The sequence below is a fragment of the Mobula hypostoma genome, chromosome 29 (assembly GCF_963921235.1).
Source record: "Mobula hypostoma chromosome 29, sMobHyp1.1, whole genome shotgun sequence".
In the NCBI taxonomy this organism is placed as follows: Eukaryota; Metazoa; Chordata; class Chondrichthyes; order Myliobatiformes; family Myliobatidae; genus Mobula; species Mobula hypostoma.
In genome coordinates, this window is record NC_086125.1 from 5,876,228 (window position 1) to 5,903,198 (window position 26,971).

General features: G+C 44.4%; 1 protein-coding gene across 1 annotated transcript in view; it reads right to left on the reverse strand.

Moving 5' to 3' along the window:
• The window catches only part of LOC134339471 (voltage-dependent P/Q-type calcium channel subunit alpha-1A-like), a 607,837-nt gene that overhangs the window by 535,074 nt on the left and 45,792 nt on the right, over positions 1–26,971 (reverse strand). Inside the window, exon 2 of the mRNA XM_063036009.1 lies at positions 7,035–7,295. Coding sequence (XP_062892079.1) covers positions 7,035–7,295 — 261 coding nt within the window. The remainder of the gene's footprint in view (positions 1–7,034; positions 7,296–26,971) is intronic.

Here is a 26,971-nt window from a genome sequence, read left to right on the forward strand (position 1 = left end):
TTCCCCTCCCCCTACCTTCTTAATCTGGCTTCAGTCCTGATGAAGGGTCTCAGCCTGAAACATCGATTGTTATTCCTCTCCACAGATGCTGCCTGACCTGCTGAGTCCCTTCAGCATTTTGTGTATGTTGCTCTAGACTGCCAGCAACTGCAGAGTCTCGTACATTTTTTGAAAACTGTAATAAGCGGAGATCATATATAATCTCAAGCCTGCTCCACCATTTTAGAAGATCACAGATGACCCGGTACCTTTTTAATTGCATTACTGTTAGTCACACAAAATATAAACCGACCCTTCGGCCCATCACGTCAATGCTGATCATCAAGTATCATTTATCAGCACTAGGTCTGAGGTCTTCATTGTCTTGGTGAAAACTTTCCTACTATCTCCCTTCTTGTATATCTCAATCAGGTTTCCCGATCGGCGCATCCACTACACTAAGGAAACCAAAACCAGTCTTTCTCCACCCCCAGTAACATTCTGATGAATCTCACTCTCCAATCATATCCTCATTTGAAAGATCTTGTAGGAAATTCATTAGCTGCCATGTTCCTGGCATTACAAAAAATGCCCCATTTCATTGGCTGTCAAGCACTTACAGAAGCTCAGAAAGGAGACGTAAGCAGACTACAGAAATACAAACTTTTTTTTATATAAGGCCATAAGACATGGGAGCAGAATTAGGCCATTCAGCCCATTGAGCCTGCTCCACCATTCCATCATGGCTGATTTACTATCCCTCTGAACCCCATTCTCCTGTCTTTCCACATAACCTTTGACACCCTGACTAATCAGGGACCTATCAACTTCCACTTTAAATGTAACTAATGACTTGGCCTCCTTAGCAATGAATTCCACAGATTCGCCACCCTCAGGCTAAACAAATTCCCTCAGCATCTCTGTCCTTGTCTTCTGAGCCCATGCCCCCTGGTCGTAGACTCCCCCGCTGCAGAAAACATCCTCTTCATGTCCACTTATCAATATTCAATAGGTTTCAACGAGAGTACAGCACTAGAACAGGCCCTTTAGTCCTTCAGCACACAATGCTGTGCCAAACCAGCAGAAAAGTAAAATTTTAAAAACCCAACAACTAATCCCTTCTATTTACATAATGCCCATATCCACCCTCCTCCCATCCTCTTCATATTCATGTGCCTATCTAAATGTCTCTTAAAAGCCTCTAATGTATTTGCCTTTACCACCTCAATCTTCTAAACTCCAGAGTGATTGTCCTTCAACTGGTTACAGCCATGTGAAGCCGAATACAATGCATATTATACTTCGTAGGCAACTGTGCAACAGGATTAGAAAAATAATACTGCTTTCAATATGATGCATGGAGATATATTTATTCGTCATTTTCTAATCACTGGGACTGTGCCCGTACTGACTGCAAACAATCTGAGATCACTATCGTTAAACTGGTACCAAGGCACAACTGAAAATGAATCACTTAATTTCTACAGCAATCACTCCATACAAAGTCTCAGATTCCACAGGTCTGTAAGTAGGAAAGGGACACTTAACAAGAGGTTTCTTTTTTTACACAACCAATGGACTCACTTCAAAGGACTCTACAACTCATGTTCTTCCTCCATTTCTCCAATGGACCTTCTCCTCTCCGATCAGATTCTTCCTTCCCCAACCCTTGACCTTTCCCACCCAACTGGCTTCACCTACCAGCTTCCTGCCAGCCTTTTTTCCCCTCCTCCCACCTTTTTATTCTGGCATCCCCTTCCTTCACAGCCCTGACGAAGGGTCTCAGCCTGAAATGAACTGCTTATTCATTTCCAAAGATGTTGTCTGACCTGCTGAGTTCCTGCAGCATTTTGTGATTTTGCTTTCCAGCATCTGCAGATTTTCTCATGTTTGTGCTCTTAGTATTTTTTATTGTCTTTATTGACTGAGATACAGCACGGAACAGGCCCTTCTGGCCCTTCGAGCCACACAATCCTAGCCCCATCACAGGACAGTTTACAAAGAGCAATTAACCTCATAACCAGCAACCCACTGATTTAATCCTAGCCTCATCACAGGACAGTTTACAAAGAACAATCAACCTCATAACCAGCAACCCACCCATTTAATCCTAGCCTCATCACAGGACAGTTTACAAAGAACAATCAACCTCATAACCAGCAACCCACCCACTTAATCCTAGCCTCATCACAGGACAGTTTACAAAGAACAATTAACCTCATAACCAGCAACCCACTGATTTAATCCTAGCCTCATCACAGGACAGTTTACAAAGAACAATCAACCTCATAACCAGCAACCCACCCATTTAATCCTAGCCTCATCACAGGACAGTTTACAAAGAACAATTAACCTCATAACCAGTAGGTCTTTGGACTTTGTATCATTTTCATTGTTTCTATTGTACGTCTTTGTCCTACTGTGAATGCCTGCAGGAAAATGAATCTCACGGTGCTAATTGGCATAGTGATATATACGTACTTTGATGATATACTTACTTTGAACTTGGAGCAGGGGCAAGTGGATTCAGACAAGAACAGTCTGGAGTACTTGGAAAGGGAAGTGTAAAAGTATATGGTCAAGGTGGTGAAGAAAATGCAGTGGATGGACACTTGGTAATCTAGCTGGATAACATTGTTGGTGGATGGATACTTGGTAATTGGCCGGATAACATCGCCGGTGGATGTAGACTTGGTAATCTAGCTGGATAACATTGCCAGAGGATGAACACTTGGCAATCGGCTGGATAACACTGCTGGTGGATGTACACTTTGTAATCGGCTGGATAACATTGCCGGTGGATGTACACTTGGTTTTCTAGTTGGATAACATTGCTGGTGGATGGACACTTGGCAATCACTGGATAACACTGCCAGTAGTGCAACAAGGAACACAAGGGGGACCCACGTTTTTGTGTTCACTTGACATGTGGTTGGAGCAACACACACAGAAGATGCTGGAGGATCTTGGCAGGTCATGCAGCAACTATGGAAGGGAATAAACAGTCACAAAGTCTCAGACATGTGGTTGGAGGAAGTCAAAGAGGCAAGGCAGGGATTTGAAAGGAGAAGGTTGAGGTCTAAATTTCTCCAAAGCATAGAAAATTAGGAAAGGTTCAAAAAGTGGGAACTGGGAGAAATCCAGCCACTGAAGAGAAGTTAACATGGAATATCACTGGGAATTAATTGAGGAATAATAATACCACAAACCCAAGAGCAGAATAAGACCATTTGTCCCTTTGAGTCTGCTCTGCTATTTGATCACGGCTGATTTATATTCCTTCTCAACCACATTCTCTTGCCTTCTCTCTGTAACCTTTGATGCCCCTAATAGTCAAGAACCTATCAACCTCCACTTTAAATATACCCAATGACTTATCCAGTAGTATAGAGCAATGAATTCCACAGATTCACTGCCCTCTGGCTAAAGAAATTCTTCCTCGCCTCTGTTCTAAAGGGATGTTCCTCTATTCTGAGGCTATGCTCTCTGGTATTAAGAGTCTCCCACTATTGGAAACATCCTGTCCATATCGACTCACTATCTGGTAGGTCTCAATGAGATTCCTCCCATATTCTTCTGAAATCCATGGTGAAATGGTGGAGACAAAGACATGATTAGCAGAGAATAAAGCGATTCCTCGCCCAGTGGATTAGACCCCGGCAATCAGTTTGGATTCGACTCAGACTCAGCATGGCCATCTCTTCTGCCAATTGACACTAATTGATACCAGATCCGTATGTCAGATCACAATCTAGTTTCAGGACCTTGGGCTAACTTTGGTGAAAATAAGGAGCAATTAGGAATGGAAAACTGTTGGCCAAATAACTACAGGGAACAAATAAGCAAGAGGTGGCCTTTCAACTCCTTGAGCTTTTCCACTAATCAATAATATTTTGGTTGATCTCTGACCAATGTTCCCTCTAATTTGTAATGACCAGTGTGCGCAAAAATCTTGTGCTGTTCAATTTTTGTCCAGTGACTAACTTCTTCAATATAAACAATATAAATAAGCCAGCTCTAAAACCTCTGACAAATCATCACAAACGCCATATTGTCAGCACCATCCACATCAGAAACCGAATAAGGAAACGTGATTGTGTACAATCGTGAAAAATACTTAACATGCCAATGAGGTAGAGGGTGACAACCTTTTGTGTACAGTTTAAATTCCTTTGTATGCGCGCGCACGCGCACACACACACACTCCTCAGAGGGAACATTGCCACTGACCCAACTTCACGAACCTGCCTTTGACCAATACTGTTGGTTTACTCAAAACCAGCAGTCTCACATTACTTTACATTTTTGGTTTTAGGAGAGAACTCTAATCCTCTGCACCCTGCCAAGTGTGGAGGTGTTTCCAAACTGTAGGTTCTGGCTCTGATCGTTGGTGTTCCTTTCCGCTCCTTGTGGGGCATCGGGTGGCGTTCCTTGCTGTTTCTTCAGCATTTTTGTCTGTTTTCTTTTACAAGGCTGAGTTGATAGCTCAACGTTCAACCCAGCACAGGTGAAAAGCATGCAAGGAACCGGCTGGATTCGAACCCAGGGTCACTCGCCTCGAAGTCCAGTGCAGTTGCCGTTACACCACCAGTGGGCACAGTTCTAATTAATCCTACTCCCTTTTCGTCCCCAATCAACACAAACAGTTTCTGCCCTCTTAGTCCCCCTTGGAAAACTGCATTAAATCACCCTTCAGAACTTCAGGGAATAGGGCATCACCCTTAGCAATCTCCACAACAGTTACCCCTTGTTATCATTCTGCTAAATGTAAACTGCCCCCTCTCCAACATCCGTACATTCTTTCTAAGGCGTTATACTTGGAACTGCTCCCAACATTCGGGTGAGATTTCACGAGGGCTTTAAGTACCTGGAGCATGACATACACCTTAATCCTAAAGAAACAATGACAATATTCCAGTTTGGGCTTAGAATATATGCTTGGGGCAGAACGTGCTAAAGGCCTGTTTGAGTGCAAAACTGAAACCTGGCCAGGCTTTGGCCAAACTAAAACCCAACCTGAGCCCAAGGTCTTATAATTCTTTTCATACCTAACCACAAGATGTTGGTCCATGATAGATGCACAAGTTAAAATTGAGCAAGTCATTATGATCAGCTACCACCCTGGATGGTCAAATCTTAGCCCAGATGCTTGCCCAACCTTGCCCGGATGGTCAAATCTGGTTAGCCTGAGCTCAAGGAACAGGGTCGTAGCATCTGTGCTATAACCGTCCCGGGAATGCTTACTCCTGACAATCTGTAGCACCAGAGAGGAAACAGCTCAGGTTAACCAAGGTACCAGTTGCAAGTGATCACTGGTCACTTGAATGTTGGTGCAGGCTCTAACCACTCCCGGACCCGTAATCCTTCTGTCCCCTGCCACTCAAAAATACTATCTTTCTATTGGAGAAAGGTAATCAATAGACTCCTCCGTATACAGTACTTAGAAGTAGGAGTGGGATACTCAACGCACCGGCCTTCTGCGTTGTTCACTTTCCTATCCAATCCTCAAATTCCCCCATTCCCTTATCAGCCACAAATCCAGGGACCACAGCCTTGAATGGGAGCACCCACACCCTCTGGGTTAGAGGATGCCAAAGGTTCACTGCTCTCTGGGTGAGAACATTTTTCCTCATCTCAGACTTACTTTTACAACAGATATCCCCCCCCCCCCCGCATAAGCAAAATCCCTAGGAGCAAAAGATTGTGTTCAACATCATAGCACGACCAGTAGACTGCTGAACTAGGGTGAAGAATATGGCCTCCATTTAATACAGATGCAGGTTAACTTACCCAGTTACCAAACACCCTATTGACAAATTTAGAATCACAGAGGCACATTTAATTTTTTTTTCCCATTCTATTCCAAGTTGCATGTGAATTTAAAAATAAAGCTGTGGGGATTGTGGTTAGGATCTTGTAACAGTTTAGATCCTAATCCATCCCTGCATCTTATCTTTTCAATCACGAGCCCTGTGGAGAGCAGGTGATCGCACAAACACAAGAATGAAAAAAAAACCCCTATTCATCACACCAACCTACTGAACGGTTCCCTAAAATAGACACAAGCTCACGTCAGCAGCACAAGTTAATGCATCCTGCTCCCATCAGGCAATGAACCAGCTCAGGAGCACCACAAAATAAAGTCTGCAATAACCCCTGTAATGTATGCTGAAGGAATGGCTGTAATTGGCCTAATTCAGTATTAATAATTATAAATATTTGCAAATGTCCCTGTATGTATTTTCTGGAAATTAAGTTGGCTGCATCACTGTTTTGGGAATCTTTACGCCCAGTTAAATTTTTGGGGGGAATGATTGGATTTATGTTGCTATTAACTGCACTGCCACATTATGTACACAGAAGGATAGTCACAGTCAATCCTACCCATTCCACCATTATAACAAGTAAAACCGACATATTGACATCTTACTAACGGAGAAATGAACATTATGCTGCTGGGGTAACCAATGAAACTGACATTATCACTAGTGAAACTGCCAGGCCTAGAAAACTGACATTATGTAATCATTGTAACCCATAATTGACATGGTCACTGTTACAACCAGAGAAATTGACATGGTTCTCAATATAACGAGTGTAACTGACATCATGCAGCCCAGATGACCAATGAAATGGACACTGTTACTATTGTAAGAGGAAACTGGCCTTTAGTTACCATAATAACTAACGAAATTCATATGGTTCCCAGTATAACCAGTGCAACTGACATCATGCAACATTATGGCCAGTAAAACTAACAATGTAACCAGGAAATTTAGAATGATCACCATTATAATTAGAGACTGACATTATGTTACAATTATAACCAGTGAAGCAAGAACAGTTATTATTTGTGACTGGATAATGCTACGGTTATAACCAGTGAGACTAGCACTGTACTCATTATAACAAGTGTAACTGACGGCAAGCACTATTTCTGCTTCTAACATTAACACTGTGAGGGTTTCTTTTTCCAATCGATCAAGAAAATTGCAGTCGTCAATACTTTTAAAATACATCAATACACATTGAGAGAGAAATTTAAAAAAGGATATGGCCATTCTGTGATCTTTTTGGCATATTTTCTTACAAAGTTGTCTTCACTGAAGAGAAAGAGGGATCTGTTAACTGTGAAGCAATTTTGACGGACGGGAATGGGGTTGTAGAGAGCCATTGTCCGGGCTCTTTGAGCCATAGATTGCTTGTACATCCTCTGGGGCGCTCCTGGGGGTCCGCCCTGGCGGCTGCCTCCTCGTCCGGAGCCTCCCTGACCAGTGCCATACCTGGCGGGTACCTCGTCGCCAAACCTCGCCATTCTAAAAACAGATGCCAAATATCACCATTGAGCAGAAAGCGACCGCAATTCCACATTACATCCCGTCTGTATGCTGGTCTCTTTGCAAATCACTTCAGATTTTTTTTCCCCCACACTGTCAGATATATAATCAGCTTCGCATTGTCCTGCAGATAATTTGATCATTTGCAGAATTTCTTCCCAGGATATAAATTCTCAGTCAGAAATTAAAATCAGGTCTGATAATTTCTCGAACGTATTTTTTTTTCTCTCAACTGCATCTGCAGATTTTTTTTTTCTCCCCTCTGCCTATTCTCCCGGTCGCCGATGCATCATCTGCACCTTAATGAGATAGCATCCCACAGTAAAATCCACACGGCATCCCAAGAAAACGTCCACCATCTACACATGCCTCTCATCTGGTTGGTGCAGGGGCTATACGAGAGCACATTTTGCCCCCCCACCCCCTCTCTCTCTATCTCCCCCTCTAATCTACTGATAGTAGTCAGATGTAATACAATCTAACGTCCAAGCGTCGGAGCTACTGGTAACGAGAAAGCAATGGAAGATTCATCCGATCAGATTTATACACCAACCAACAGCCTCCAGCAGCAACGCCGGCCACGTGACTCCTCCTGCCCAATCAGGAGCCAATCCCCAGCTTTTATTAAAAAAATCTTCACTGTCTTCATTCCCTCATCTCCTCATTGAAAGAGAAAAAAAATCACCGGATTTGGAGCAGAACTGGATTTTAACATACCCATCAGTTTGGTTTTTAAAAAAAGTATCAAGGAACCGAATCAAACCCCACGTCGAATTATTAACTCTTTAAGAGTAGATACTTTGTCGACCCAGATTCTGTCATCCCGTTAAAAGACATTTGATCAGTTTGCGTTGAAACTTTGTGCGTTTCAGCCCGCCCTGCACCCTTCCCCAAAGGAACACAAGACACTCGCGCTTCTGTGGCGCCGCTGCGGAGTCGCCCGCCGTGAAACGGGGAAACGCTGGCTACGCTCGGCGGGCAGCAGCCGTGGACCGAGTCAGTCAACGCTTCGGCTCTGCTGAATGTGGCCAGCGTTTCCTGATTTAGTTTAGGGGTGAGGTAAGTGACCCTTTATCAAATGAAATCAAAGCTAATCGGTGGGCTTAACTTTTAAGAGAGCAGTTCTCGTGACGGGAGACCGATGAAGGGTCTCGCCACGAAACGTCAACTATTCATTTTCCTCCATAGACATTGCCCTGACCCGCTGAGTTGTGTGAGTCCCTGTCACGACGAGTGTCTCTTCATTGCAGAAGAGCAGAGAATTTGGTCATTGTCACGTTGCTGTTGGCGGGAACTCTATGCGTGACTTGCTCCCGCATTTCCCACGACAGTGAGTGAGAAAAAAATACCGCAGAAGCTGGAAATCTGAAAGCGAACACCCTGGGCAGGTTTTCCTGTTTTACTTCTCCAGTTCTGAACGTTAACCCTGGTCCTCTCCCCACGGACGATGGGTAACCATTGGAGTCTCCAGCTTTCTCAGTTTTGTTCCCGGTTTACAACATCTGCAGCTTGTAAACTTTCATTTCTAAGTTCTTCCTCTGCCTCCCAAGAAAGTTCACTCTATAGCCAATGTGTAGCCTCTATTTAAGGTTGACTTTAAAGTAGAGCAATACCATTTACCTGTCTGGTATTTGCTTGGATTAATACTGCCCAGGAGTTTCCTCCTGCTTCAATTGGTCTGACTTCCACCACACTCACCATGTCCCTCTATTCCTCTCTCTCTTGTGTCTGCCTCCCATTGTGACTGCTATGGTTCACTGGGCCCCACTCTTGTCCCAAGCTGGAACATGGTGGGTTCAGGTGTCACTGGAGAGAGCTGAGCTCAGGATTGCATTCTAACCTTGGCTGCACTATAGAGGGAGCACCGCACTGTTGCAGCTGTGACCTCCTATCTGATTTGTTTAAGGTCTACCCTACATACACACACATCCACCCAAAGTTGACCAGTAATGAGTGCTTTAACACCCACTGAGCTGCGTCATCTCTCTCCTCACCTTGTCCAGACGCAGAGGACCAACCTCACCGACCTAAAGCATTTCAGTCTTCAGCAGTGAGGTCATAGTCATAGAGCATAGAAACAGGACCTTTGGCCCAACTCATCTCTGTCAACCAAATTGGCCATCTAAGCTAGTCCCATTTGCCCATGTTTGGCTCATATCCTTTTGGCCCAATTCTGCTCTTATATCTTATGGTCTTTCCTAAGCATCCACCTGTTCAAGTGTCTTTTCAATGTGTTATTGTACTTGCCTCAGCCACTTCCTCTGGCAGTTTGTCCCACAAACCCACACCCTATGCATGAAGACATTGTCCCTCAGGTTCTTTCCCCTCTCACCTTAAAACCTGTGGACTCCAGGTTTTGAGTTCATTTACCTGGGGGAAGAATTCTGTCTATTCACCCTATCTATTCCCCCCTCATGATTTTATAAACCTCTGTAAGGTCACCCCTCATTCTCCTACATTCCAAGGAATAATGTCCCAGCCCATCCTGTCACTCCTCAATCTCCTACATTCCAAGGAATAAAGACCCAGCCCATCCTGTTACTCAGTCTCCTAAATTCCAAGGAATAATGTCCCAGCCCATCCTCTGTTACTCCTCGGTCTCCTACACTCCAAGGAATAAAGTCCTAATCTGCCCAAATTCTCCATGTAACTCAGACTCTCGATTCCTGGCAACATTCTCGTAAATCATCTTTGCACTCTTTCAAGCTTAAAGGTCTGCACGATGGTGGGGTTCCAGCAGATCAGAGGACGAGCTCCTCGCTCTTCTCTCAAACACCTCAGGCAGCTTGCACTGTCGGCAAAGTCTAGCCCCCGCTTAGCTGACTGTCAAAGCTATGAGCATTATAAATGGTGCAATAGTTAAGTAATTATTTAAATGGTTTTAAAAGTAAAATTATATAGAAGTAGATGAATAATTCATGACCTTAAAATGAAATGATGAATGAAACAGTAACACACAAAGGGGTTGGAGGAAGTCAGCAGGTCAGACAACATCCCTGGAGGAAAATAGTTTAAAAGTCGGCATTTTGGATCAAGATACTTCATCAGGACTGGAAAGGATGGGGAGAGTTAATCAGTATAAAAAAGGGATGTAACACGAGCTGGTGGGTGATAGGTCCCTCCAAGTGAGGAGTGGATGATAGGCAGGTGAGAGAGGAAGAGAGTAGGTACCCCTTCTCCTCATCTTTGTATACTGGCCATCTCCTCTCATCCTTTTTCAGTCCTGATGAAGGCTCTTGACCAAGAATGTCGACTGTTCCATTTCCCTCCATAGATGCTGCCTGATCCACTGAATTCCTCTAACCCCTTTGCTCCAGATTTCCAGCATCTGCAGTGCCTTATGTCTTTGTGAATGAAACAGGAATTTACCTTCTTGTAAATTCCCATTGGACCCTGGTGCAGGATCTGCGGGTGAATGCTGGGTATCGCAGCCTGAGAGGCCAATTCTGTAACATCCCACTCCTTTCCCTCGACCTGCTCAAATTCTTCTGTTAAACTAGTCCCATTTTTAAAGCTTAATAAACATTTACCGGTCTGTCGCACTGAGCTAAAAGCAAAATATGGTATTTATCTCCTTATTAGGCAGGGGGATTATGTGGAACTGTATCTTCCAGGTAGACATCCTTGCTAAAATTCAGTGTTTTCAAATCCCTCTACATTCTCCCCCCTCTCCACTTCTGCTACGTCCTCCAAGCCTAAACCCTGCAATATCTCTGCTCTTCCCCACATGGTAGCATAATGCTATTAGAGCACCAGCGAACCAGGTTCAATGCTGTGTCTGTGTGGAGTTTGTACAACCTGCTCGTGACCACGTGGGTTTCTTCCAGGTACTCCAGTTTCCTTTTTTTTTTAAAATGAGATACAGCCCTTATGGCCCTTCAAGTCACACCTCCAGCAATCCCCTGATTTAGCTCTTGGCCTAACAACGGGACAGTTTACGATGACCAATTAACTTACCAACTGGTACGTCTTTATACGGTGGGAGGAAACCCACGTGGTTACGGAGAGAATGCAGAAACTCCTTACAGGCAGCGGTGGGAAGTGAAAGTGGGTCTCTGGCACTGTAAAGCGGTGTGCTAACCACTAAGCTACTGTGCTGTTCCCACATTCCAAAGACGTGGGGATTCGTGGGTGAATTGGTCACATGGGCATAACAGGGCAATGCAGGCTCATTGGGCTGAAAGGGCTTGTCACCCTACTGAATCTCCAAATCAATAAAATAAAATTTCCCATTCCCAACCTCATGATCAGTCCTCAAGTTAATGCTCCACCACTGACAACCATGCCTTCAGCTGCTAAGATCTTGAAATCTAAATACCCTCCCTATATATCTTCACTTTTTACCCCTTACCCGTCACTCTTCCTTAATACTTACCCCCTTCTGGGCACCTACCCCAGCATCTCCTTATTGGCTCAGCATCAATATTTTGTTTGAAAACGGTCTTGGGATGCTTTTTTTTTAATACGTTAAAGGTGCGACATTAATGGAATTAGGTGTTGCTGATGCAGTGGACTGTTGGTCGCCTGAATAAATCTGATCAGATGTTCCACGAGGAAGCAGAGGTGGGAAATCCCAGTGAAAGATGGAATGCAACAACCCTTTGCCAGACTGATTCCTGGGAATGGGTTGGCGAGGGGACAGACTAGGATTGTCCTATCATGAGAGATTAAGCAAGCTGGGTCTATATTCTATGAAGTTTGGAAGAATGAAAGGTGACCTAATTTAAGCCTAAATAACAATCTTATGGGGCTCTGCAAAGTAGGTAGAGGGATAAATCCCTGGCCAGGATGTTTAGAACCGGGGTCCCACTCACAGTATAAGGGGGTGGCGATTCTGGATGGAGATAAAATGAAGTTCCTCCACCCGGAGGATGTTGACTCCCTGTGATCCCTCACCCAGGAGGGGTTGGTGTAAATGAGTGCCAGACGGTTGGCGTGGACAGGGTGGACTGGAGAGCCTTTATAACAGAAGGGACCCAGTCACTGAGTATATTCAAGATGGAGACCGATAGATACTTTGGATACAAAAAGAATCAAGAGACAAAGTTTAATACAGGAAAGTGGCTCTAAGGAAGAGAAGCCTTGATCTTATTGAGTAGCAGAGAAGACATGAGGGGCTGAATGGCCACCTTCTGCTTCTCCCCATTTTGTACTAATACCCTTATAGCATTTACAATGACTCCTACCAGACATCTCCAGATGCAGTGCACAGGTTTTTGGGTGACACAGCCTCCACTGTGTGACCTGCATTAATTCAGTTACCTTACTCAAAATTCCCAAATTTAATTACCCTTCATTTTCTGGAATCCATTCTAAATACATGGAATGGCAAAACTCTGTAAGATCCCTTGAGCACCTACCAGCTGCAAACACACTCTGGAATTTCACCTCCATATAAGGGTCTGAGCAAGCTGAGAAAGATACTGGATAAACACTGTCTCACCACCAATGGTGCTCAAAGAATATTCATAACCAAGAATGACAATCCATTCTCGTGCCCATTTCTCAAACCCGGCCTAAAGGCAAACAATGTAGACTGGAGTGCTGGGAAAACATTAGGTTTAGTACTTTCAACATTGTGCTGATACATAGATATCAATAGCCAATCAGGGTGCAGAGTTTCCCATGATCTCCCAGTTCACTCTGACAGAGTTGGCTTGTATCTATAAGGCATTGGTCCCCCTTGCGAGGCCAAGACGTGGTAGATTGTGAGGTCAAGAGTCTTACCTTGATAAGATGGATTCTTGACCTCTCAATATACTTCAGCATGGCCATGCATCTTATTAGAACATGGTACAGTACAATGCAGGGCCATTCAGCCCTGAATATTGTGCCAAACCGGCTTAAAAGCAAATTAAAGACAACTAAACACTAATCCCTCTTACCTACATCATGTCCATACCCCTCTATCCTCCTTATATCCATGTGCCTCTCCAAACATCTCTTAAAAGCCTCTAATATAGTTGCCTCTACCACCATACCAGGCAGCACATTCCAAGCATCCACAACTCTATGAGTAAAAAAACTTTCCTCTCATATTCGCTTTGAACCAATGTTTACTCAGCCTCAGTGCCTACCCTCTTACTGTCTGCCTGCACTGCCCTCGCTCCAACTGTACCTCTTTCTTCTGCATTCTCATTGCTTTCTCTTGGTACTACCTCAACGGCCCTGATATGCTGGAATGATCTGTATGGGGATCCAGAGAAACCAGTTTTCACAGTACCTCGGTACACGTGACAATAACAAACGAATCTACAAGTTACATGTAGATTTGACCATTCCAACTTGTTCCTGTCTGGCCTCCCCAGCTCCGTTCTCTGCCTATGCAGTCATTCAATATCACTTGTCCTAACCTGCAATGAATCCTGTTCACCCATAACTCTTGTCCTTGATGCCCCAAATTAGTTTCGGAGTTAAGCGATTTCTTGACTTTAAAACAATCACCCCAATTTAAATCCTTCCGTGATCTCCCAATCCTCCCTGCCACTTCACACAGATGACTGATGTTTAAATGAGCCAAGAGCCTGATCTATTGTTAAAAAAAATTACATACAGTACTGTGCAAAAGTCTTAGGCATATACTCATGCAAAAGTCTGGGCACCCCGGTCAAAATTTCTGTTACAGTACTGTGAATAGTTAAGTGAGTAGAAGATGAACTGATCTCCAAAAGTCATAAAGTTAAAGATGAAACATTCTTTTCAACATTTTAAGCAAGATTAGAGTACAGTATTATTTTTGTTTTGTACAATTTTAGAGTGAAAGAAAGGAAAGGAGCACTACGCAAAAGTTTGGCCACCCCAAGAGACTTGAGCTCTCAGATAACTTTTACCAAGGTCTCAGACCTTAAGTAGCTTGTTCATAATCATCATTAGGAAAGGCCAGATGATGCAAATTTCAAAGCTTTATAAATACCCTGACTCCACAAACCTTGTCCGAACAATCAGCAGCCATGGGCTCCTCTAAGCAGCTGCCTAGCACTCTGAAAATTAAAATAAATGATGCCCACAAAGCAGGAGAAAGGCTATAAGAAGATAGCAAAGTGTTTTCAGGTAGCCGTTTCCTCAGTTCGTAATGTTATTAAGAAATGACAGTTAACAGGAATGGTGGAGGTCAAGTTGAGGTCTGGAAAACCAAGAAAACTTCCCGAGAGAACTGCTCGTAGGATTGCTAGAAAGGCAAAACAAAACCCCCATTTGACTGCAAAAGACCTTCAGGAAGATTTAGCAGACTCTGGAGTGGTGGTGCTCTGTTCTACTGTGCAGCGATACCTGCACAAATATGACCTTCATGGAAGAATCATCAGAAGAAAACCTTTCCTGCATCCTCACCACAAAATTCAGCATCAGAAGTTTGCAAAGGAACATCTAAACAAGCCTGATGCATTTTGGAAACAAGTCCTGTGGACTGATGAAGTTAAAATAGAACTTTTGGCCGCAATGAGCAAAAATATGTACGGAGAAAAAAGGGTGCAGAATTTCATGAAAAGAACCCCTCTCCAACTGTTAAGCACGGGAGTGGATCGATCTTGTTTTGGGCTTGTGTTGCAGCCAGTGGCACGGGGAACATTTACTGGTAGAGGGAAGAATGAATTCAATTAAATACCAGCAAATTCTGGAAGCAAACATCACACCGTCTGTAAAAAAGCTGAAGACGAAAGGAGGATGGCTTCTACAACAGGATAATGATCCGGAACACACCTCAAAATCCACAATGGACTACCTCAAGAGGTGCAAGCTGAAGGTTTTGCCATGGCCCTCACAGTCCCCTGACCTAAACATCATCGAGAATCTGTGGATAGACCTCAAAAGAGCAGTGCATGCAAAACGGCCCAAGAATCTCACAGAACTAGAAGCCTTTTGCAAGGAAGAATGGACGAAAATCCCCCAAACAAGAATTGAAAGACTCTTAACTGGCTACAGAAAGTATTTACAAGCTGTGATACTTGCCAAAGAGGGTGTTACTAAGTACTGACCATGCAGGGTGCCCAAACCTTTGCTTCGGGCCCTTTTCCTTTTTTGTTATTTTGAAACTGTATAAGATGGAAATAAAAAAGTAATCTTGCTTAAAATATTAAAGAAATGTGTCATTTTTAAGTTTATGCCTTTTGGAAATCAGGTCATCTTTTACTCGCTTAGCTATCCACAGTAACAGAAATATTGACTGGGGTGCCCAAACTTTTGCATGCCACTGTATATATATATATATATATAGCTAAGATTTCTGCACAGTACTGTAGTAATTTTATGTATTGCACTGTACTGCTGCAAAAAAAAACAAATTTCATGACATGTGAATGATGATTAGCCTGATTCTGATACGCGTCTCTATTGTGGACTGAAAGGGGGAAGGTGCAGGGGGAGGGGAATCATGGGTGGGAAAGGGGAAGGGGAGCAGGAAGCACCAGACAGACATTCTGTAATGATCAATAAACCAATTGTTTGGAATCAAATGACCTTGCCTGGTGTCTCAGGACTGGGTGTGTCTGCACCCTTGCAACCCCCTGCCACTGGCACTGCCACCAGTCCCTTTCCAACACGCCTCCCATGGTGCTTCACCCTCGCAATATCCTTTGCTCCTGCAAACTCACTCTCTGCTCCACGTTGACAAATACAGTACTGTGCAAAAGTCTTAGGCACCCCAGCTATATATATATGAAACATAGAAAACCTACAGCACAATACAGGTCCTACGGCCCACCATGCTGTGCCGAACATATACTTACTTTAGAAATTACCTCGGGTTACCCATAGCCCTCTATTTTTCTAAGCTTAATGTACCTCTCCAGGAGTCTCTTAAAATATGATAGAATTTTTTGAGGATGTGACTAAACAAATTGATGAAGGTAGAGCCGTAGATGTAGTGTATATAGATTTTAGCAAGGCTTTTGACAAGGTACCCCATGCAAGGCCAATTGAGAAAGTAAGGATGCATGGAATCCAAGGGGACATTGCTTTGTGGATCCAGAACTGGCTTGCCCACAGAAGGCAAAGAGTGGTTGTAGACAGGTCATATTCTGCATGGAGGCCAGTGACCAGTGGTGTGCCTCAGGGATCTGTTCTGGGACCCCTACTCTTTACGATTTTTATAAATGACCTGGATGAGGAAGTGGATGGATGGGTTAGTGAATTTGCCAATGGCTGGGGGTGTTGTGGATAGTGTGGAGGGCTGTCGGAGGTTACAATGGGACATTGATAGGATGCAAAACTGGGCTGAGAAGTGGCAGATGGAGTTCAACCCAGATAAGTGTGAGGTGGTTCATTTTGGTAGGTCAAATATGATGGCAGAATATAGAATTAACGGTAAGACTTTTGGCAGTGTGGAGGATCAGAGGGATCTTGGGGTCCGAGTCCATAGGACACTCAAAGCTGCTACGCTGACCCTGTGGTTAAGAAGGCATACGGTGCATTAGCCTTCATCAATCGTGGGATTGAGTTTAAGAGCTGAGAGGTAATGTTGCAGCTGTATAGGACCCTGGTCAGGCCCCACTTGGAGTACTGTGCTCAATTCTGGTCGCCTCACTACAGGAAGGACGTGGAAACCATAGAAAGGGTGAAGAGGAGATTTAAAGGATGTTGTCTGCATTGGGGAGCATGCCTTATGAGAATAGGTTGAGTGAACTCGGCCTTTTCTCCTTGGAGCGACAGAGGATGAGAGGTGACCTGATAGAGGTGTACAAGATAATGAGAGGCATTGATCATGTGGATTGTCAGAGGCTTTTTCCCAGGGCTGAAATGGCTGGCACAAGAGGGCATAGTTTTAAGGTGTTTGGAAGTAGGTACAGAGGAGATGTCAAGGGTAAGTTTTTATACTCAGAGAGTGGTGAGTGCGTGGAATGGACTGCCAGCAGTGGTGGTGGAGGTGGAAATGATAGGGTCTTTTAAGAGACTCCTTGATGGCTACATGGATCTTCGAAAAATAGAGGGCTACGGTTAAACCCCAGGTAGTTGTAAGGTAGGGCCATGTTCAGCACAGCTTTGTGGGCCGAAGGGCCTGTATTGTGCTGTAGGTTTTCTATGTTTTTATGTGTTTAGATCATGCCTTTAATGCAACTAAATACTGCAGGACTGAAACAAAACCAACTTGAGATTGTGTGATCAGATGTTCAGGCCAAAATTAGGTTTTGTGGAGCATCTTCTAGGAGGAGCGAGGGAGGTAGAAGGATTTATGTATGGAACTCTGGAATTTAAGGGCCTACGCAGCTAATGGCAGGCCATGTATAGTCTGGGAAGGTCATGTGACCAGAGTTGGAGATGTGCAAAGAGCTCAGAGGGTTGGAAAGAGATTACTGAAATAGTGGTGGAGGTACAGCAGAGGAGGGGTGACGGGGAGATTCGAAAATGAGTTTGATTGTCAACACTTTGTGCTGCATTCTCTTATTGTTTCCCATTTGTAATAAATGCACTGATATAATGAAAAGATCTGTGTGGATTCCAGGTAAAACATTTTTTTTTCACTGTACCTTGGTAAATGTGACATCAATAAACCAATTAACCAAGTTAATGAATGATCAGGGCTTGGTCTGTGCCCAAGAAGGGTTTTGGATGACTTCCTATGTCGAGGAGACTAGCTGGAAGAAGTTAGAATATTCAATTGCAGGGACAACAGGGTTTTGGTTAATACAGGTACAGAGATTGTGCATCAACGAAGGGTGGTCTTACGGAAGCTTGGAAAATTCCAAGGGAAGTATGGCAGGTAATTCCACTAGCAGGAGAGTCCTGAACAAGGACAAGTCGGAGGTGACAGGAGGAAGGCTTAGCACTATTCATCTTAGGTCATCGTGGAAGTATGTGGGAGGACATGCTGTAGAGAAGATAGTTGGTCTTTGTAACAAGATATAGACATACTGAGGGAGTGGATGAAAACTTGGTAAATGGAGCAAAGTGTGAGATCGTGCACTTCAATTGGAAGAATCAAAAGGCAGCTTGTTATCTCAATAGACAGATATTGCACATGATTGAAGTCCAGAGGGGTCTAGGTGTTCTTGTGTAGGAGGCACAAAATGTTAATATGCAGGTGTAGCAAGCAGTTGGGAAAGCAAGTACCCATTATCAAGCAAGAGGAGTGAGATTACTAATAGAGGTATTGATACAATTTTGTAGGGCATTTTTGAAACTTTATCAAGAACATTATAGAGTTTGGTCTCTTTATTTAAGAAAGGATATCCCAGCATTGGAATTGGTCCAGAATGCATTCACATAACTAATTCCTGGGATGAGAGGGTTGTCCTATCTAGCTCAGCTAAAAAAGTTATTGATGAATTCTTTAGAGTTTAGAAGGATCGGGGTCAAAATCAAAGTAGATTTATTATAAAGGTACATACTGTATATGTCACCACATTATACCATGAGATCCATTTTCTTGCAGGCATTTAAAGGAAAATAAAGAAATACAATAGAATATATGAAAAGCTATAGATAAACAAACAAATGTGCAAAAGAAGCCAAATTGTGCAAATGGAAAAGAAATAAAGATTGAGAAAATGAATTATTCAAAGTTCAAAGTAAATGTATTATCAAAGTACATATATGTCGCCATATACAATCCTGAGGTTAGTCTTCTTGTGGGCATACACAATAAGTCTATAAAATAATAACCATAACAGAATACATGAAAGAATGCCCAATTAGGACATTCAACCAGAGTGCAGAAGAGAGTAAACTGTGCAAATGGAAAAAGAAGAAATAATAATTAAATAAATATCAGGGACATGAAATGAAGAGTACTTGAAAGTGAGACAATTGATTGTGGGAACATCTCAATGATGGGGCAAGTGAAGTTGAGTGAAGTTATCCCCTTTGATTCAAGAGCCTCTTGGTTGAGGGGAGTAACTGTTCCTGAACCTGGTGGGTTGGGATCCAAGGCTTCTGTACCTCCTGCCCAATGGAAGTAGCGAGGAGAGAACATGGCCTGGATGGTGGGAGTCCTTGATGACGGATGCTGATTTCTTGTGGAAGCGCTCCATGTAATTGTGCTCTTTGGTGGGGGTGGTGGGAGTCTTATTAAGACATACAAGATCCGAAATAGACATCACAGGTTAGATGTAGAGATGTTTCCACAGAGTCGAAAGTCTGATACAAATGGACATACCTACAAGATAAGGGGCTGTGCTTTATAATTGAGATATGTAAGGGTTTCCTTCTCACTAAAGGATAATACAAAGGAACATAAGAAATAGGAGCAGGAGTAGGCCATGCGGCCCATCGAGCCTGCTCCCCCATTCAATAAGATCATGGCTGATCTGTCCGTAAACTCAGATCCATCTACCTGCCTTTTCACCATAACCCTTAATGCCCTTACCATGTAAAAACCTATCTAACTGTTTCTTAAATTTATTTAGTGAAGAAGCCTCAACTGCTTCCCTGGGCAGAGAATTCCACAGATTCACCACTCTCTGGGAAAAACAGTTTCTCCTCATCTCCGTCCTAAATCTTCTCCCCTGAATCTTGAGGCAATATCCCCTAGTTCTAGTCTCTCCTACCAATGGAAACAACTTTCCTGCTTCTATCTTATCTATCCCCTTCAAAATTTTGTATGTTTCTATAAGATCCCCTCTCATTCTTCTGATCTCCAGAGATCTCCAGAGAGTATAGTCTCAATCTCTCCTCATAGGTTAACCTTTGGTGAACCTTTGGAATTCTTTGTCCTGAGGTTTGTGGAGGCCGGATCACTGGAGGTTGTTAGAGAGGAGACAGATACTTTTGTGAAAGTGGTATGTGAACTAGCACAAGAGAGGAGCTGAGGCCTGGGCAGGTGGATCTTGATCATATGGTCAGACTGCACTCGGAGCTTTGCGAGCTGTTTTGGGCCCCATACTAGGAACTGGCATTGGAGAGAAGTCAGAGAAGGTTCACAAGAATAATGCTGGGAATGGATGGGTTAACGTATGAGGACCGTTTGATGACTCTGGGCTTGTACTCACTGGTGTTTAGAAGAATGAGGGGAGATGTCATTGAAACCTATCGAAAATTGAAAGGCCTCAGGAGACAGAGAGGACATGGAGAAGATGTTTCCTATAGTGGGGGAGACTAGGACCAGAGGGCACAACCTTAGAATGCAAGGACATCCATTTAGTACAGAGATGAGGAGGAATTTCTTTAACCGGAGGGTGGTGAATCTGTGGAATTCATTGACACAAATGGCTGCGGAGGCCAAGTTACTGATTATATTTAAAGCAGATATTGATAGATTCTTGATTAGTAAGGGTGTTGAAGATTACGGAGAGAAGGTGGGAGAAGAATTATGATGGAATGGCAGAACAGGCTCAATGTGCCAAATGGCCTAAATCTGCTCCTGTGTCTTCTGGTCTTATCGAACCAATTAAATGAGTAATGATACATCTTACTAAACGATCCCTTCAGCCTGAACAATTTCCATACACCTCCATTAACCACACATTCCTGCGCCTCCCCAAGAGCCTTTTAAATGCCTCTATCATTTTTGCCTTCCCAGCCACCCAGTGCATCCTATGTAAAAAAAAACCTTGCCACATTCATATCCTTTGAAATCACTACCTCTCAACTCCACAGGCAGCAGTGGAGGCCAAATCTTTATGCATATTTAAGGCAGAGGCTGTTAGATTCTTGATTGGTCAGGGCATGAAGAGATACGGGGCTGAGAGGAAAAATGGATCAGCCATGATGAAAAGCAGATGGGCCGAATGGCCTATTTCTGCTCCTATATCTTATGGCCTTATGGTAAATGCATGCCCTCTAGTATTAGACATGAGTGTATAAACTGATGGTATTTCAGGTGATCAGCAGTGGTATACAGAAAAGAAGTAGGTGTCAAATATTTAACTGATATTTATTTAAAACTGCGTGCAAAATAATGTTCTGACTTGACCACGCCAAGCCTAATGTTCTGTAGGCAGTGATAAGATGTGACAGTTTTTGCTCCCAGTGAAACCTGGGCCTAAATCAGCCTTGGTTGGTGGTACGTTGAACTCTTCCCTGTGCCAGGGGTCTCAAATGAAAAGAGAAGTCTGTGTCCAATTCCTGGCAGGCATGAATGCAATGTTCGAACACATCCAGAGAGCTCCACTGACTGACAGCCTCGCAGAGCTGGGCGGCAGAAACGTCATTCCCAATCAATCCTCACCAGATGTGTTCAAGTATGTGTTGGAAGCTCTCTTCTGGCCGTTTGAACTCAGCAAGCCTCAACAACAACTCCCATTGAGCAGGTACTTTCCTATAAGCATCAGGTTATTGACCTGACCTGCCGCTCCCAAACCATCAGGTTATTGACCTGACCTGCCGCTCCCTAACCATCAGGTTATTGATCTGACCTGCCGCTCCCAAACCATCAGGTTATTGACCTGACCTGCCGCTCCCTAACCATCAGGTTATTGATCTGACCTGCCGCTCCCAAACCATCAGGTTATTGACCTGACCTGCCGCTCCCTAACCATCAGGTTATTGATCTGACCTGCCGCTCCCAAACCATCAGGTTATTGACCTGACCTGCCGCTCCCAAACCATCAGGTTATTGATCTGACCTGCCGCTCCCTAACCATCAGGTTATTGACCTGACCTGCCGCTCCCTAACCATCAGGTTATTGACCTGACCTGCCGCTCCCTAACCATCAGGTTACTGACCTGACCTGCCGCTCCCAAACCATCAGGTTATTGACCTGACCTGCCGCTCCCTAACCATCAGGTTATTGACCTGACCTGCCGCTCCCTAACCATCAGGTTATTGACCTGACCTGCCGCTCCCTAACCATCAGGTTATTGATCTGACCTGCCGCTCCCAAACCATCAGGTTATTGACCTGACCTGCCGCTCCCTAACCCTACCTCAGCAATGGTATGCTACGTTGAAGATGGACCATCATCTTTATGTACGCCCATGGAATTGTTTCTGATGTCAATTTTCACTCATGTCTGGTTTTGCACCATTGTCTTCTTCACTGTCTTGTATTTTTTTTTACTTATTCAGCAATAATGCACGGTAACAGGCCATTCTGGCCCAATGAATCCATACTGTCCCATTGGACCCATGTGACCAATTACCCATCTTTGGAATGTGGGAGGAAACCAGAGTACTGAGGACACCCACATAGTCACAGGGGAGAACGTACAAACTCCTCACGGGGGAGAATGTACAAATGCCTCACGGGGGAGAAAATACAAACTCCTCGGGGGGAGAAGGTACAAACTCCTCACGGGGGAGAACGTACAAACTCACGGGGGAAAAAGTACAAACTCACGGGGGAGAAGGTACAAACTCCTCTCAGGGGGGGAGAATGTACGAACCCCTCACGGGGGAGAATGTACAAACGCCTCACAGGGGAGAAGGTACAAACTCCTCTCGGGGGGGAGAACGTACGAACCCCTCTCGGGGGAGAAGGTACAAACTCCTCTCGGGGGGGGGGGAGAATGTACAAAAGCCTCACAGGGGAGAAGGTACAAACTCTTCTCGGGGGGGAGAACGTACGAACCCTTCACAGGCAGCGTCAGAATTGAACCCGGGTGACTGCCACTGTAACAGTGTCACAAACAAGAGAAAGTCTGCAGATGCTGGAAATCTGAAGCAACACACACAAGATGCTGGAGGAACAGCAGGTCAGGCAGGACCTATGGAAAAGAGTAAACAGTCGACATTTTGTGCCAAGACCCTTCTTCAGGACTGGAAAGGAAGGGGGAAATGAAGAAGGCTGGTGGGGGGGGAGGAAGAAGTACAAGGTGGCAGGTGATAGGTGAAACTGGGAGAGGGGGAGGGGTGAAGTAAAGGACTGGGAAATTAATTGGTGAAAGAGATGAGGGGCTGGAGAAGGGGGAATCTGATAGGAGAAGGCAGAAGACCGTGGAAGAAAGGGAAGCAGGAGAAGGGCAGGTAAAGAGAGAGGGGAAAGGGGAATGGTGAAGGGGGTCAGTTACTGGAAGTTCGAGAAATCGATGTTCATGCCATCAGGTTGGAGGCTTCCCAGATGGAAAATAAGGTGTTGCTCCTCCAACCTGAGTGTGGCCTCATCGCGGCAGTAGAGGAAGCCATGGACTGGCATGTCGGAATGGGAATGGAAAGTGGAATTGAAATGGGTGGCCGCCGGGAAATCCATTTTTTTGTGGTGGATGGAGGGAAGGTGCTTGATGAAGTGGTCTCCCGATTTACATCAGGTCTCACCGATATACAGGAGACTACACCGGGAGCACCGGGTACATTAGATGACCCCAACAGACTCGCAGGTGAAGTGTCGCCTCACCTGGAAGGACTGTTTAGGGTCCTGAATGGTAGGGAGGGAGGAGGCATAGGGGCAGGTTTGGCACTTGTCCCACTTGCAAGGAGGGAGATCAGTGGGGAGGGAAGAGTGGACAAGGGAGTGATCACTGTGTAAAGTGGAATGTGGGGGGAGAGAAAGCTGTGCTTGGGATCCTGTTGAAAATGGTGGAAGTTACAGAGAATTATGTGCTGGACACGGAGGCTGGTGAGGTGGTAGGTGAGGATAAGACGTCACCTTCCAACTTGTCCTCACCTGCCACTCCACTAGCCTCTGCGTCCAGCTCATCATTCTCCATAACTTCCGCCATCTCCATGGGATCCCACTACCAAGCACATTTTCTGCTTTCCACAGGGACCACTCCCTACTCGACTCCCTTGTCCACACGTCCATCCCCACTGATCTCCCTCCTGGTACTTATCCTTGCAAAGTCACTTAAATCTCATTTCTTCCCCATTCTGACGTTTGGTCCGAACAACAACTGAACCTCTTGACCATGTCTGCGTGCTTTTATGTGTTGAGTTGCTGCCACATGATTGGCTGATTATATATTTGCATTAATGAGCTGGTGTACAGGTGTAGCGATTGAAGTTGCCACTGAGTGTAACTTCAAGCAACCAAATGCATTGTGTATGAAGGAGGCTTCAGTAATGGTAAAGATATCAGATTGTTGTAGAAACTCCAGTTCATTTGCTGCTGAGGGGAAATCTGCCACCTGTTCCTGTTCTGGCTAATACAGCTGTTTGAATGGCCCCAGTTTCAGGGGCAATTGAGTTTAAGCCCTGGTTAAGATTACTACTGCTATGCTGTGAGGTATTTTTATTTTAGCAGTTTTCTGCAAAAACAGTGTGTCCTGCTAGTAAAAGTTTTTTGACTTCGGCTAAAGATAAGGAGGCATGTTGTCCAGCCTCGGAATATTGTGTCAGCCACCCGGGGTTGTCTTGGTACATTTCTACCCAGTGGGATGTGAGGAAGGATTCAAGAGAGCTGGGCAGGACGAGCTTTCTGGAGGACAGTAGTCTGGTTTGGACCCTTTTGGCAGGAGGTGTGGAGAGAAGAGCACCAGGGAAGACGCCTGGGGGATCCCACCCGAACGGGAGACCAGATTGCAAGGAATGCTTTGCGAGATGAAAGATTCCAAGAAGGGAAGTTCTACCTGTGGTTGGTGATGGCAATTCAGCACCATGAATAAAGCAACGCACTCAGCTGCTACAGAAACGAATGCCAACACTCACAGTATGTGCACGTTTAAAATGGTTTAACTGTAATATGCCCTTTCATCTGTCTTTTCTTTTCCTGTTAACTGGAAATGTTGAAAAAATGGTAAATATTCTCTCTTTTTAATGGTAAGTATACTCCCCTTGTAATTTTATACTGATGTACAGCCTATCATTTCGTGGGGCAGTACTTACACTGCAATCGCTACAATCAATGTTCCTTAATCAGGACGTCCTAATTTTCCTGTTTGGTTAAACCCAAATCACACCAACCCTAGATGTGCGCTACCTGCGGAATGTGGTCGCCTCGCTGGTCGTCAGCAGAGCTAGCTAACAGGCCAAGTTTGTACACCAGCCCGGTGAGCGGGTTGCACGGGCATGGACAGTAAGTGCTGGCGTTGCTGTGACATCTGTATTGAAACAATGAACACGTACAAAAGCATTGAGTGAGTGCCCAGTACCCGGATGATTTTGTTTCCCGGGAATGTGGCAGAGGGGCACAGCCTCAGAATAGAAGGACGTCCCTTTGGAACAGAGATGAGGAATCTCTTTAGCCAGACAGTGGTGAATCTATGGAACTCATTGTCACTGACGGCGAGGCCAAGTCATTGAGTACATTTAAAATGGAAGATAGTAGGTTCTTGATTAGGCCTCAAATATTATGGAGAATGGGGTTACAAGGGATAACAAATCAACCATGATGGACTAGCAGATTATGCTCCAACAGCACAATGCAAATGTCTTCGGCACACATATATATAGCTAGTGTGCCTAAGACTTCTGCACAGTACTGTAGTAATTTTATGTATTGCACTGTACTGCTGCCGCAGAAAAAAACAGATTTCATGACATACGTGAGTGATGATAAACCTGATTCTGATATGGGTCTCTATTGTAGACTGAGAGTGGGAAGGGGGCAGGGAGAGGAGTATCATTGTTGGGAAAAGGGGAAGGAACGGGAGAGGGGAGGGAGCAGGAAGCACCAGAGAGACATTCTGTAATGATCAATAAACTAGTTGTTTGGTATCAAATGTCCTTGCTTGGTGTCTCAAAGCCAACCCGTCCCATCCCGCCCCCACCCTTGGCAGTCCCTCCATGCCACCTGTCCAACACCCCTCCCATAGTTGTTCACCCTCACCATTCCCAACATCTTGTGCTCCCAACAGATTTACAAGCTTGCTCTCTGCTTTATGTTGACAAATACAGCACTGTGCAAAAGTCTTAGGCCCCCTTTCTATATATCTGCCTAAGACTTTTGCACACGATTGTATGTCTTGTGGTCTTAAGATTGGTCCCAATCAGATTTAACTTCTCATTCTTTGCTTTCCTTTAAAAGATTTCGTTAATGGGATAATAGAGAGAGTAGTATATGGGCTTCAATATTCTCACTATGTTAGTCTCAATGTAGGGTTATTCCACCCATTGCAACTGAGATTCAAAGCTGATATGAATTTATTGGCAGCCGTCTTACTTCTGAATCAGTCCCATTGCAAGACTCAAGCCGTGGCTTTGCAGTACAGAGGAGAGACAGCCGTACTGAGTGTATTTGGTTTTAAATGGCCCACTAAGCGTGAGTTCCAAGTAATTAGAATCCAGGCTAAATGGATACAAAATGAGGAGGAATATCTTTAGCCAGAGGATGGTGACTCTGTAGAATTCATTACCACAGGTGGCTGTTGAGGTCAAGTCACTGGCTATATTTAAAGCAGAGGCCAATAGACTCTTGATTGGTGAGGACGTCAAAGGTTACATGTCATTGGGTATATTTAAAACAGAGGCTGATAGGTTCTTGATTTTATTTATTTATTTATTTATCTATCTATCAGACCACTCCAGCAATCCCTCGATTCAATCCCAGCCTAATAATGAGACAATTTACAAAGACCAATTAACCTACAAACTGGTACACCTTTGGACTGTGGGAGGAAACCCATGCAATCATAGGGAGAACGTACAAACTCCTGACTGGTCGCAGTGGAAAATGAACCTGGGTCGCTGATACACTGGACAAGGAGGAGATGTAGAGGGCAGGTGCAGCCCTTGTCACAGTTAATAAGCTTTGTTAATAAGATAATCAGTTAATGATAGAATATATATGAAAAAGCAGCTGGAGATAACCATTGAGTTCCTCAAGACTGACCCTACAATTCAAAAAGGTCATGACTGATCCTGTGTCTCGGGTACATGTTCCTGCCCACTGCCAAGTTTGTCTGGTATCCTTG